The sequence below is a fragment of the Pteropus alecto genome, unplaced genomic scaffold (genome assembly GCF_000325575.1).
Source record: "Pteropus alecto unplaced genomic scaffold, ASM32557v1 scaffold24, whole genome shotgun sequence".
Taxonomy (NCBI): domain Eukaryota; kingdom Metazoa; phylum Chordata; class Mammalia; order Chiroptera; family Pteropodidae; genus Pteropus; species Pteropus alecto.
Window position 1 is genome coordinate 13195512 of NW_006439192.1, and position 15058 is coordinate 13210569.

General features: G+C 37.4%; 1 protein-coding gene across 1 annotated transcript in view; it reads right to left on the minus strand.

Moving 5' to 3' along the window:
• SPATA4 (spermatogenesis associated 4) overlaps positions 1–3472 on the minus strand; it is a 5497-nt gene extending 2025 nt beyond the window's left edge. Inside the window, exons 1-5 of the mRNA XM_006916476.1 lie at positions 3255–3472; positions 2669–2798; positions 2175–2293; positions 1849–2069; positions 1504–1620 (exon numbers count right to left, since the gene is read on the minus strand). Of these exons, the coding sequence (XP_006916538.1) occupies positions 1504–1620; positions 1849–2069; positions 2175–2293; positions 2669–2798; positions 3255–3472 (805 nt within the window). The remainder of the gene's footprint in view (positions 1–1503; positions 1621–1848; positions 2070–2174; positions 2294–2668; positions 2799–3254) is intronic.
• Positions 3473–15058: the final 11586 nt, after the last annotated feature.

Sequence of the window (15058 nt, forward strand, 5' to 3'; positions counted from 1 at the left end):
GAGGCAAAAAGGACCTGCAGTCTCTTCCCCAGGCCTCTCTGCCCATCACAACCCTCTATTCCCCTGCCTCAGCCTTCTGCCTTGGCTTCAGCTCACCCCTGCTGGAACTTTCACTGCAGGTTGAAGGAGAGGAGATGTTCCAGGAATCTGAAGGTGAACCAATGGATACATTTTTTTTTTAAAGAGAAACACTGTTATTTGTTTCTGTTGGGTTCTATAATGCTGAATACTATGCCTCAGGCACACGATGAATTCAAGAGGTTTTAATGGACTGGCTGAATGTCTAGATATTAAAAAGTGTGCTCTGAGGAACAGTAGTTCTACCAGTCCATTAGCAAAACAAAACTAAAATAATAGTGATGTGCGATCAAAGAGAGTTTGGAAAACACTTCATTCTGTACCTCTCCTCTTTAATATATATAATGCATATTAGCATATTAAAGGCTCTCTGAGAAGTCATAAGTTTTAAAAAAGGAATCTCTTGACATTGCTTTCTCAGACCTTATATAAACAAGGACCTTTTTTCCCCCCACAAAATCCCTGAACACATTAGGAAACATAGTCTGTAGCACAGGTCCACAAATATCTGTCATCAAGGGCCTGACAGTAAATACTTCAGGCTTTGTAGTAGGGTTTTTAGATAAAAAAAAAAAAAACACAAGACATTCAGTTAAACTGAATTTCAGATACATAATGAAGAATGTTTAGTAAAAGTATGTCCTCAACATGTTCCTAAAGTTATCAGTTGTATTATGCTGTATTTTTATTCGCTAAATCTGGAACCCCACTTTGAGGGCTGTACAGTCTGTTTGGCAACTACTGGGCCCTGCTGTTGGAGCTCAGAAGCAGCCACAGACAAGGCGTAAAACAAACAGGCATGGCTACATTCCAATACAACTTTATTTATGAACATGGAAACTTGAATTTCATCGTTTAAATGTGTCAGGAAATATTTTTCTTTTGACATGTTTTTTCAACCATTTAAAACTGTAATAACCATTCTTAATTTATAGGCTACACAAAAACAAGTAGTAGAGACTGGCCCTATTGTTTGCCATGGTACAAATGCTTTCCGAATTAAGAGTATTTAAACAAGTGGCTTCTTGTAATACAACTGATTGGGAAGTTCAGGTATACACTATCTGTATCTACTTTAGGATTGATTTATCATCCAACTGCTAGAGAATTGAGTTTTGAGCTGTCAGTGATATTAACCTATTTCACACTCACCTATTTAAGGATAAATTAGAACTGAAATGGCTCCTATAGTAGCAGGCAGGGACACCCCGGCTTGGGAATGTCCTCTGCTGTGACTGATAGTTAGCAGACCACATGTCCCCTCCACCTGTCCAAAAGCACAACATGCCAACCTGCCACACCATTTTAGACTAAATGCCTAGGCCAACATTTTAACTATTTTTCAAAATTTAGATGAACAAAGTAGAAAAAAAAATCCATTTTAACAGGTAAAAAAGTTAAAAATAAAATAACGAAAACACTTACATAAAACAGGAGCAAGTTTTTGCCTTGAAATCATTGATTTATATTTATACCCAGAGGCTTGGGCAGGATGATGATCAAGAGTAAATTCTCCCACTGTGGGTTTGACATCAAACCATTCTATAAAATATAAACACAAAAATTGTGTCTTAAAAATTTACTGTGGCCATTGACAAAGCACCATAATTTAGAAATTAAGCAAATTATTTAGACATTCATTTCATCATATTCCTAAGAGCGGTATGAACACAAAGGTTAACATCCCTCTCCCCACATTGTTCACATCTTTAATGCATGAAATAGTTGCTTTATAAAGAACTCAGTTGAGTATATCCAAGGAAAACTTACTTGGATTTAATTTTCTGCTTAATTTTCTTTGTAACATTTGTAAAAGGAAGAGGAAATCGATTTTAAGTTCATTGCTGAGCAAGTTGGGATTACTTAATAATTCTGATAACCTAATGTTATCTTTAATAAACTTTGAAGCTGTAGACCTGGGAACCAGGGGCAAACGCATCTGGTAACTATAGTCTGTGAAATTCACGAGGTCATCCTGGATACTTTTAATTCTGGAAATAAAAAATAAAATAATGTTGACAAGCTGCGTTTTAGGAGTGAGGTTTATATTATCAAAAGTTTCATGTTGTATTACTAGAAGATTCCAAATAACTTACTCTCGATGTGTTAATAAGGTGTAAACCTCTTGTATCAGTATTTCAGGTACTCCGGTTTTACAGTGAATCGTTCCATGGATTAGTTCTTTAGGTAGTTTAATTTTTTTTTTGGCCAGGAACTTTAATAGTAGGAAAAAAGAAATAGTTTCATCATAAGTTCTATAAAAATCTCCAATTACTATGAATTCATTTTAATCTCTTTTATCTCTCAACTATTTTTCTGATTTTTAACATGTTAACTTTTAAAAGATATTCAGCAAGAAAACCACTATACCCCACTCCAATTTGAAATGAGTATGCTCAGTTTTAATAGCTTACTTGTGACATAACCTTTAATAACCTTTTCAATACAAGGAAACAAGCTGCCAACTCAGTAGCATTGTATCCTAGCACACAGTGACACACAGATATGTATAAAAATCAAAACATCAGGAGCACACCTTTCAAATCCCAAAGTTCTTAACAATTAAAAATGTCAATGACTGCTAATTTACCTTTTCCAACTGTGCCCAGTTATCCAACTTGACTTTTAAAGAAGTTCCATTTTCAAAGGATAACAAATTAAGGTCTCCGGGGTAATATATAGTAAATATTTCTGCTATCAGGAAGCCATTTGAAAAATCCCTGATCCATACAATAAGGAAATGAAATAAAATGTAGTTACTTATACAATTGATATTATTTTATAGTTCACACCAATCTAATACTCAATACTGACAGCAAGTAACCTGTCCAGTGTCCCTGAAAAGGCTTTGACTATTTTAATATTTTAATGATAATTTGATAATAATAATTTAATAATAATAATAATAATAATAATAATAATGTAGTCACCAAAGCATTCCAGATTAGCTTAAGTATTGATTGAATGAGTGAATGAAATGTTTCAGCATATTGTTTTCAGGCTCAATCCCTAAAAGGGCAGATGTGTTTGTGGGTGTGGTGAATGGGAGGGAAAGGCCATCAGAGGCGTGAAGCGCCTGCGGGGCTGCGAAGAGGTTGCTGGAAATAGGCAGGCACGGGTCAGGGTAGCTCAGGCCCCGCGCCCGCCAAAGCGGCCTTGACCAGCTTCTCCGGCACCTGTTGATGTTCCTGGGGAAGAAGCTGAGATCCAGGCCTTGGAGCCAGCGCAGGACAGACCGGGACAGGCGGGAGCTCTTCGGCGGATGCGGATAGACCAGACACTTCTTAGGCCTCCCTCTGACGGGAGCTGATGGCTGTGGCAAAATTGACGAAGACTTGGGTAGGGCTGCCGCCGGCACTGTCAGACAGTTTTCTTCTGGGCCGGCGGCAGCCATGGCGCTTTCTGGGTTTCTATGGCAGCACCAGTGGGGGAAGGGACCGGGGTCCGCGTCGGGGCGGGGCCTCGTGGGGGCGGGGCGTCAGTGCGGGCGCCAGCTTCGCGAGTCCCACAGTTTGGGGAACGAACGCTCCAGGATTGGGGACGCGATTCCTGGCCCCGTTGGGCGTGGTTTGGGGAGCCTAAACACTGGACGGAGCTTTCAACCTCAGCGTCAGTTGGGCTCACTAATTTAGAGTTTCCCCTATCCCCGCACCCCTTTGGAATTGTGATGTATGCCCAAATGAAGGCTTATCTTCAGTAAGGCATTTTTGAGGAGGGTGTGAAGCGGCTCCAGAGGAGAAGGACAATTTTTGCTTGGAAATTGGAAATTGGTTTTTCCTCCTAAATGCCAATGAAAAATATCTTTAAAATTAAAATGAATATTTAATATCTATAAAATTTAACATATTTTAAAACGATTTGTACGTTAGATTTTCACACTTCACAATCATGCCTAGTGTGCATGATGATTCATTCATTCAAAACATCTTTATCAAGTGTGCTATGTATCAGGTACTGATCTAGTCACTCGGGATTTATCGATGAACGACGTAGAGAAAAAAAAGATTTCAGAGCAGGCTTAGACAATTACAAATTAAATATTTACAAAACAAAGTTATTAACATTCTTTTAAAACTAATACAGTAAAAAAATCACTTAAGGTGGCATGTAGATACATATTCAAGATAAAATACGGGATAGATCTTGATAGTGAAGCCATATAATATTGAATGTTTATTCATATACATGTTTATTAAGAAAGTAAACCAATGTGAGTCTTTATATGGTTAAAAAGGAAAACAAAAACGATGCTATACAAGTGCTTTCTCTTTGCCCAAGGAAATTTTTCATGAATGATACATTCATTCAATGGACTTTCTTTGAGGAACTTTTATTCTGTGCCGTGCTATGCACTCGATCTTACTATCCAATATGGTAGCCCGTAACTACATGTGGCTATTTAGATTTAAACTTAAACTAATTTAAATAAAATAAAATAACTCTGGCTGCATTTCAGTTGCTCAACAGCCATGTGTGGCTAGTGGCTGCCATATTATACAGCAAAGAGACAACACTATCATTGCAGGAAGTTCTACTGGAAAGCTATGCACTAGAGTATTTACAGAAGATATAGAGATATAAATATCTGTAAAAAGAACACCTACCCTGAAAAGCTCCTCCATCGTAAAAATATATTAGTATAGGGAGGAAGCGAGTAATTCGGCCTTTGTCTAGGATTCCTCTCAAAGGAGGTGATCTTTGATTTGGATCTTATAAGGCAGTATTTTGAATTGGTGAAGACAGATTTTGGAGGACCAGCTCTACTTTTTATGTTATGTGATTTTGGACAACCTGTTTAATTTTTAATTGTAAAAGGTGGAAATAAATAGGATATACCTCATAGGGTTATGTTGAGGATTAAGTAAACGAGTTAAGGATGCAAAGAGCCTAGAACAATATGTAGCACATAGTAAGTGCTCAGTAAATATAAATTGTTTCTAAAACAATCATGCAACTCTGTGGAGTGAATGGGGGAGGGGACAATTCCACACAGACTGGCTAATGTGAGAAAAAGCATAGATGACATATATGGTCTATGATATGATAGTTTTTAAATGAGTTTTAGGACATAGCAAATAACTCATTCAGGCTCTAGCATAAGGGCTAAAGAGGTATATTAGGGCTATAAATCAAGGCTTAATTGAGAACAGTCTTGCTAAGAAGTCAGGATTTTTCCTGCAAGGAATGTGTCCATTGGTAAGCAAATAGTTCTCTGTTTCAAACACGCCCTTCTATATTCCTGGGGAGTTGGAACTCTGCAACATAGTTTCTCCTTTGCTAAGTGTTTTATTAAATTTTGCCAATAGGGGGAACTAGAGAGAGACCAGGAGGAGAGGAGAGGGGATTAGCTGTTTCCCCTTGGCTTGCTGCTCCTCTGGATGTCACCACAGCAACAAAGCTTCACCTGGCAGTGGCAGCTGCTTCCTGCCTCCAACTTTTTTTTAGCACTTCTGGAACAGGTTTCATCATACTCCCTCAGAGGTTTAGCAACCACCAAGAAGTGGCTCTCAGAATCCAAGTCCTAGATTTTACTCTAGGATGGCTGCTTTGAGCTCCAGAAGAATCAGCACCAGCTGTGTCCTCAATCCTTTCAAGTCAGCCTATAGGGCTTTTCTTCCAACTTCTAGGTTCTAAGAACCCCAGCTTCTTCCCTTTGTTCTCTAGCAATAGAAGTGGCAATTGCTTCCTGAATCATCTATGTTAATTTGATGCTCTTTTTAGTTTTTCAGTTCTTCAGAATCTGTTTAACAATTTTTATATATGAAATTCTTGTTGTTGAATTGGATGCTGAGTGATTCGTTGCTTAGTATTTGAAGTGAGGTTACCATCTCCCATGAGCTCATCTACATCTTACTCAGGCATCTGAGGAACTTGCTACTTCCCATGCATCAGATTCAGTCAGCATGATGTCATGGAAAGAGTAGATCAGCATGATGTTCTGTGGAGGTTATGATAGTCAAAAAGGCACTCATTGGCCTTGTGTCATGGAACAAGGAAATTGATTTGACCTAAGGCAAGATCATGAATGTGCTATATTGGGCCTACTAGATTGGAGCAAACTGCTTTGGTGGGTCTTGCAGATTGTTATGGAGAAGAGTGATTTCCAGATCGATAGCAGAGTAACAGTTGCTAGGGACTGTGGCAGTTTATTCCAGTGAACAAATGGAAAAGCAACTATAAGTGGAGTTACCTCCTGATTAATTTACAGTAGTTGTATATAGAGCCAGAGGGGTGATAGAGTAATTGGGAGGATCATAAATTGTACACTATATAAATGTCTAACCGTTGTACCGTATACCTGAAACTAATATAAAATAATAAAGAAAAAATAATAAAGCAATAATAAAGCATAAAAATAATAAAGCTATATTTTATATCCTAAATAAAATACTAATAAATAAAAATAAATTAATTAAAAATAAATTTACAATAATCCATAGTCACCCTCTAAGATTCATCTACTTCTGCATCAGCCAAATAGCCATCAAAGTCAATACTTGTTATTGACCTATAACCTGTCAAAAGAAAATACAGAGCCTTACTTGATATATTTTGATGAGTAAGAAACTGTTCTCAAACAGGGAGGCCTCTAACTGAAAGTGGTGAAAAGTTGGCTATAGTGTGGCTATAGTGTAGTTTATAAACCATTGTGAATGGTTACTGGGGACTTACATTTTTTCATCGCATAACCTCCCTTGATTATAGCCAGTTAGCTAGGAAGCTGTGAGATCCTGCTGACGTGAGGAAAGCTTAGATTTTTGTGTAAAGTCAGAGTTGGCATTTTGGGAAAGTCAGAACAGTTTAAGTTTTAGTTGTGTGACTATGGGTATTTGGGCTAGTGGTATATTCAAACTGTGGTTTCAGTTTTGATTTCTTTAGAGCACACCTCAGCACCACCTTTTTAACTTTGCAGCTTGCTGGATGCAGACAGCAGGCATATAGTGTGTTCTGCTCAATAAGAGGTAGCTAGCTGTGCTGTGCTAGAGGCAACCTACTCCAGTCCACTTCTGCCCTTGGGGAGGAGGAAGCCTTTCTAATTCTGGAGTTTGAATAGAAGTTACACCTGGCCCTCCTCCTGAGCCATGTCCTCCAGCTTAGATTATATCCATACTGAGGTGATAGTATGGATTCTATCTACATGCCTTTATTGTTTAATTTGGTTAGAATGTGGGCAAAAAGGAGAAGTACTATTAATTGGGTCCCTCCAAGATCCCACTATTTCAAAAGATGAAAAAGAATATATAAAACAAGGAAAGGATTAAGAAAATGCAGAATAGTTCCAGTCAAGATGGAGGAGTAAATAAACTGTACTGGCCTCCTCTCATGATCACATCAAAATTACAACTAAACTACAGAACAACCATCATTGAGAATCTCCTGAAGTCTAGCTGAACAGAAGTTCCATAACTAAGGATATACAGAAGAAGCCACATTGGGATCGATAGGAGGGTCGGAGTTTGTGGAACGACCTGGTCCCACACCTGTGTATGGTGGTTAAAAATAGGAAGGGATAGATTAGCTTTGGAGGGCCCTCCTGTGAAGCCAGGGGTCTCAGCCTCACACCAGGTTCCTCAGCTCAGTATTCCAGTGCCAGGAAGAGAAGTCCCCATAATTTTTGGTTGTGAAAACCAGAAGAGATAGTGGCTGAGTGAGACAGAAGGCTGCGGGAATCATAGGTATTCCTCATAAAGAGCAGGAGTAGACTTACTCACTGATAGATTCACTCCCTCTGAATTCCAGTGCTGGAGCATCAGCTCAAAAGGTGCTGGGGACAAACGGAGAGGAACTGAGTTATGTGGTTTCAGGGTGAGGGCTGGAGGGGCAGCTTTCTCCCAGTCAGAAGTGCTGGCAGAATCTGTTGTTAAGCTCTCCCCGCTTGCAGCATGCAGACACAGGTGTCACCATATCTGTCACCATCACCCTGGCTAACACTGGTCACCTCACCCTGGTGATTCCATGGAACCTCCACCTACCCACCCAACTGTGGGCCCACTGAAGCCTCTTCCAGTAGCTTTTCCATACAAATGACCTGTCTTGGTTCATGCTGTGGAGTTTCCTAAAATCTTTCAAAGGTTCACAAAACCTAAATAAGCAGCATCTGGCCTAAGCATGCCTTATACCTCTTTCGGAGCAGCTTCAAGCCTAGCACTAACAGCAGGTAGCCTGAGTTTGCAAGTTGGCCTCTAGAGGCACAACCAAGCCCAGCGTGGGTGTTGGCTATCTCAGATTCCTTGCTGGCTCATGCCAGGTGGCCCAGGGCAGGGCACAGGCTGCTGCTAAACTTCATCTATGGCAGACTCCTCCTGGGAGGCCCCAGCCTGCACTCATGGGGCCAAATTCAAGGACGACACACCCAAAGGGCAAATTCAGCAGATGCCAGAGCATTGCTAAAATGAATCCAGCTAGATAGGGTCAGCTCCTGCACAACAGCTCCTCCACTACATTCACCAGCTAGTCCTCACAACCAGTCAGCTTGAGGGTTAATCCCTCCCATTGACATGTAAACAGCAATCAAGGCTCAACTACAATGGAAGGGCATACACAAGCCAGAAGGGACACACCTGGAACACCCAGCTCAGGCAACCAGAGACTGTGCCACTGGGCCCCACAGGACACTTACTTCATAAGGCCATTCTACTAAGACTGGGAGACATAGAAGCCCTACCCAATACCTAGAAACAAACACAGATGCAACCAAAATGTAAAGACAAAGAAACATATCTCAAATGAAAGAACAAGACAAAGCTCCAGAAAAAAGAACTAAACAAAATGGAGACAAGCAATCTACAGATACAGAGTTCAAAACACTGGTTATAAGGATGCTCAATGAACTTAAAGGTAGAATACATGATCTCAGTGAGAACTTTAACAAAGAGATAGGGAGCTTAAAAATATAAAAAAGAACCACTCAGAAATAATGAACACGATAACTGAAATAAAGAATACCTTAGGAGGAATCGATAGTAGATTAGGTGAAGCAGAAGATCAAATCAGTGATTTAGAAGATAAGGTAGCAGAAAACACCCCATCAGAACAACAAAAAGGAAAAAGAATCTCCCCCACCCCCGCTAAAAAAATGAGGATAGTTTAATGAGCTTCTGGGACAACAGCCTATACGACATTTGCATCATAGAGTACCTTCTGAAGAGAACAAGGAATTGAAAACTTACTTGAAGAAATAATGACAGAAAACTTCACTAACCTGACAAGGGAAATAGACATATAAGTCCAGGAAGTGCAGAGAGTTCCAAACAAGATGAACTCAAAGAGGCCCACACCAAGACACATCATCATTAAAATGCCAAAGTTTAAAGACAAAGAGAGAATCTTAAGAGCAGCAAGACAAAGGCAGTCTGTTACCTATAAGGAGCTCCCATAAGACTGCCAGCTGATTTTTCAACTGAAGTTTTGCCAGAGGAATTGTTCAGTGATGAAAAGATAGGACAATCAAGATTACTCTATCCAGCAAAACTATTATTAAAATTGAAGATAGAGAGCTTCCCAGACAAGAAAAAGCTAAAGGAGTTCATCCCAAGCCAGTATTACAGGAAATGTTGGAGGGACTTCTTTAAGAAGAAAAAAGGAAAAAAAGATTTTAAAAAATATGAATAAAATGGCAATAACTACATATCTATCAATAATTACTTTAAATGTAAATGAATTAAATACTCCAATCAAAATATTGGGTGGCTGAATGGGTAAGAAAACGAGACCCTTACATATATTGCCTACAAGAGACTCACTTCAGATTGAAAACATACATAACCTGAATGTAAATGGATGGAAAAGATGTTCCATGTAAATGGAAAGAAACAAAAAGAAGCTGGAGTAGCAATATTTACATCATTTAAAATATACTTAAAAACAAAAGCTATAATGAGAGACAAAGGAAGACCCGGCTATCCCACTTCTGGGTATTTATCCAAAGAAACCCAAAACATTACTTTTTTTTTGCTACATGAATTTGATCAATTCTAAGAGTTTTATTTATTTATTATTTATTTATTTTTAAAAATTTATTTATTTAAATTAGTTTCCAGTATACAGTACATTGGTTAGACATCTGTATAATTCATAAAATGATACCCCCAATTGCTCCCTCCCTCTCATGGCCCTCCACCTAGCCATATTAATGCTAACTGCATTCCCTCTGTCATGCTCTCAACTACTCATTTGTACCTCTTTAACCCTTCACCCCATTCTCCCAGCCTCCCAGCTCCCCTCCCCTCTGTCCATCACCAAATTGTCCACTATATTTGTGAGTCTGTTTTTAATTCATTTCTTCTTTTTGTACTTTAGATTCTGCATATAAGTGAAATCATATGGTATTTATCTTTCTCTGTCTGACTTATTTCACTCAGCATAATAATCTCTAGGTCCATCCATGTCGTTGTAAATGGTAGGATTTCATTTTTTTTAATGGCTGAGTAATATTCCATTGTATATATATGAACCATAATTTCTTTATCCAATCGTCTGTTGATGGGCGTTTAGATTGCTTTCATATCTTGGCTATTGTAAATTATGCTGCCAAGAATGTTGGAGTGCATAGATCTTTAGAAATTATTATTTTGATTTTCTTTGAATAAATACCCAGAAGTGCAATTGCTGGGTCAAAAGATATATCCATTTTTAATTTTTTGAGAGACCTCTGTGCTGTTTTCCATAGTGGCTGTACCAATTTGCAATTCCACCAACAATGTATGAGGGTTCCCTTTTCTCTGCATCCTCACCAACACTTGCTGTTTGGGGATTTATTGATGATAGCCATTCTGACAGGTGTGAGGTGATATCTAATTTTGGTTTTAATTTGCATTTCTCTGATGGTTAGCGACCTTGAGCATCTTGTCATATGACTATTAGCCATCTGTATTTCCTCTTTGGAGAAGTATCTGTACAGGTCTTCTGCCCATTTTTTAATTGGATTGTTTGGTTTTTTGTTGTTGTTGAGTTGTATAAGTTTTTTATATATTTTGGATATTAACCCCTAATCAGATGTATCATTACCAAATATCTTCTCCCAAATGGTTGGTTGTCTTTTTGTTTTGTTGATGGTTTCCTTTGCTGTACAAAAACTTTTTAGTTTGATGTAGTCCCATTTGTTTATTTTTTCTTTTGTTTCCCTTGACTGAGGAGATATATCCGAAAAGAAATTCCTGTTAGTAATATCAGAGAGTTTACTGCTTATGTTTTCTTCTAGAAGTTTTATGGTTTCAGGTCTTACATTTAAGTCTTCAATCTATTTCAAGTCTATTCTTGTATACAGTATAAGAAGGTGGTCCAGCTTTTTTTTTTTTTTTTTGCATTTATCCGTCCAATTTTCCCAGCACCATGTATTGAAGAGACTGTCTTTACCCCATTGTATATTCTTACCTCCTTTGTCGTATATTAAGTAAACGTATAGGCGTGGATTTCTGTTCCATTGATCAATGTATCAGTTTTTATGCCAGTACCATGCTGTTTTGATTATTGTAGTCTTGTAGTATAGTTTGATATCAGATAATGTGATACCTCCAACTTTATTCTTCTTTCTCAAGATTGCCGTGGCTATTCGGGAATTTTTATGGCTCCATATAAATGTTAGGATTATATGTTCTAGCTCTCCGAAAAATGCCATTGGTATTTTGATAGGAATTGCATTGAATCTATAGATTGCTTTGAGTAGTATGGCCATTTTAATGATGTCGATTCTTCCTACACATGAACACGGTATATGCTTCCATTTAATAATTGTATCTTCAATTTCTTTTTTCAATGACTTATAATTTTCTGAAAACAGGTCTTTTACCTTCTTGGTTAATTTGATTCCCAGGTATTTTATAGTTTTTGACACAATCGTAAACAGGATTGTTTTCTTAATTTCTCTTTCTAAAAGTTCATCATTGGTATATAAAAATGCCACTGACTTCTGAATATTTAATTTGCAACCTGCTACTTTATTGAATTCACTGATCCATTTTAACAGTTTTTTGGTGGAATCTTTAGGGTTCTCTCTATATAGTATCATGTCATTGGCAAATTACGAGAGTTTTACTTCTTCCTTTCCAATTTGGATGCCTTTTATTTCTTTCTTTTCTTATTGCTGTGGCTAAAAGTTCCAATACAATGTTAAAGAGGAGTGGTGAAAGTGGGCATCCTTGTCTTGTGCCTGATCTTAAGGAAAATGCTTTCAGCCTTTCTCCATTGAGTATGATGTTAGCTGTAGGTTTGTCATATATGGCCTTTATTATGTTGCAGTATGTTCCCTCTATTCCCATTTTGCTGAGAGTTTTTATCATAAATGGATGCTAAATTTTGTCGAACATTTTTTCTGCATTTATTGATATGATCATATGGTTTCTATCTTTCAACTTGTTAATGTGATATATCACATTAATTGATGTACCAACCTTGCATCCCAGGAATAAATCCAACTTGATCACGGTGTATGCTACTTTTAATGTATTGCTGAATTCAGTTTGCTAATATTTTATTGAGGATTTTTGCATCAATGTTCATAAGAGATATCAGCCTATAAATATATATATTTTTTAACGTCTTTGTCTGTCAAAACACTACTTTGAAGGGACATGGGAATCCACACTTTTATTGTAGCGTTATTTATAACAGTCAAGATATGGTGGCTGCCTGGGTGTTAATCAATGCTTGAATGAAGAAAGAAGAGGCAGTACATATATATAATGGAATTTTACTCAGCTATACGAAAGAATGAAATCTTGCCTTCTGCAACAATATAGATGGACTTAGAGGGTATTGAGCTGAATGGAGTAAGTCAGATAGAGAAAGACAAATGCCATATGATTTCACTTACGTGTGGCATCTAAAGAACAAAATAAACAAAAAGAAACAAGCTCATAGATACAGAGAACATTTTGATGGTTGCCAAATGGCAGGGGATTTGGAGGGATGAGTGAAAAAGGGTAAGGGATTAAGAAGTACAAACTGGTAGTTACAGCATAGTTATGGGGATGTTAAGTATAATATAAGAAATCTAGTCAATAATATTATAATAACTACGTATGGTGTCAGATGGTATTAGATTTATCAGGACAATCATTTTGTAAGTTATATAAGTCTAATTACTATGTTATATATCTGAAACTAATATATTTTATGCCAACTGTAATTTAAAAATTAAAAAATTATTAACATAAGCCCCTCAAAAAGTTATTTTATACTACACCTTACCCATAATTTAAAATTTATTAAGATATGCTACTTTCATCACTTTGCTGCAGCATTGAACTACCTTTGTCTTCAGCTGTGTCTAAGATTAATTTCTTGAAGTGTCACCCTAGAACTATTGTTATAATTGTCACTGGACTGTGAATTTTCAAAGGTGGATAACTGAAAGAATATAGTTCAGTTTCTACGTTGCTCATGATGAAGTAATAACTTTTCACTCTTATGCTGCCCTCCTAATAATCTGAATTGAAAGTCATAGCCATGAGAATGCAATAAACTAAACATGAATTGGAAACATTATTTATATTTGAGCAGAGAGAACTATAAACTTAAGAACACGTCTACTACCTAAATTACCATTTAAATTTTTATATTCCAATGTCAGTATCAGCTTCTTAAAAATGATTGTAAGATTTAATCATTTATGTAAATGTTTTAATATCTCAGATGCTTAAATTTTTTTCAACTAATTTTGAAGCAGAGAGTCTTGGTAGTTTATCTCCCTTTAGAGCGATTCACTTTATCATATTCAAGCCAGATGCATATTAGAAGCACTTTCCTTAATAGTGTATTTAAAATCTATTTGGCCAGTTAATGTCTCCATCCACATAGATGAAAATATGGATAATTTTCATCCCGGTAATTGTAATTACAACTCATGGTCAAGTCAGTTACAATTGATAATAAATGTAATGGGATATAACCAACACTTAACAAATGTAAACGCCAATTGGAACGTATATCTTTCTGTCTCCATAAATGCACAAAGACTAAAAATTAAATGTTTCTAACTCCATATGTTGTGAGTTTGTGTAGAAATGAATTGAAGAGCTACAAAGCGACAGGCGAAAGTGTGAGGCCATTGGATCTCATACTTTGATTGCTAAAGGTTAAACCTATGAAAATTAACATATTAGACAGGTAATTATTACTACGGCACACAAACTCAAATATTTCAGTGGCTTAATACATCAAGGATGTATTTCTTGCTGATATTTCATGTCTATTGTGGGTCAGTGGGGTGGGAGATGGTTTCCACAAGTGGGGATCCAGGCTGGTGCAGATTTCCCCAGCTGGCACGTGTGGCCTCTGAGGTTGCTATAGCAAAGCCAGATAGAGGAAGGATACACACTGACTCTTATGTCTCCTAGCCTACAAGTGCCATATGTCACTTCTACTCATACCCGTCATGTACTCTCACCCTATCTGTGTGGGAGTACTAGGAAAGCAGGAGAGCACATATACTATTTAGCCAGTCCCAGTCATCCTGTGCTGTAATTAGAAATCTCTTCCTGAAAGGGGTCTGATTCTGTTTGATGTGCTGTGTTTGTGGACATAAGAAATATTTCCTGTGGCTTTCTCTTGAAAAGTCAACCATGACTCAATCTGGAGTATTCTAGGAAGAAATGATCTCAAAGATTTTATCTATCAATAATAATATTTCTTTACTTTTTTTCCTCATTATTTTCTTCTGGTTAACTCAGAATTTTGACCTTATGTACCTGGAAGAATGAAAGTGTTAAAATGGGGAAAAAAATTACGTACTATTGGGAAAACCCCCCCTCCCCTGCAGAACTACAGGAGGTCCCTCCCAAATCCTTACAAGATAAGGAAAATCAGGAACTGAAAAATGGGAAGAAGTAAGATGGAAATCTTCATAAGACCCTGGTAGAAAGTATGTATTTCTTATTGATTATCTATTATTATGTAAAAAAAACCATTCCCAAACTTAGTATCTTGAATTACATAACAATAATTTACATTCTCAGGATGGTGCAGGGCATCAGCCAGTGGA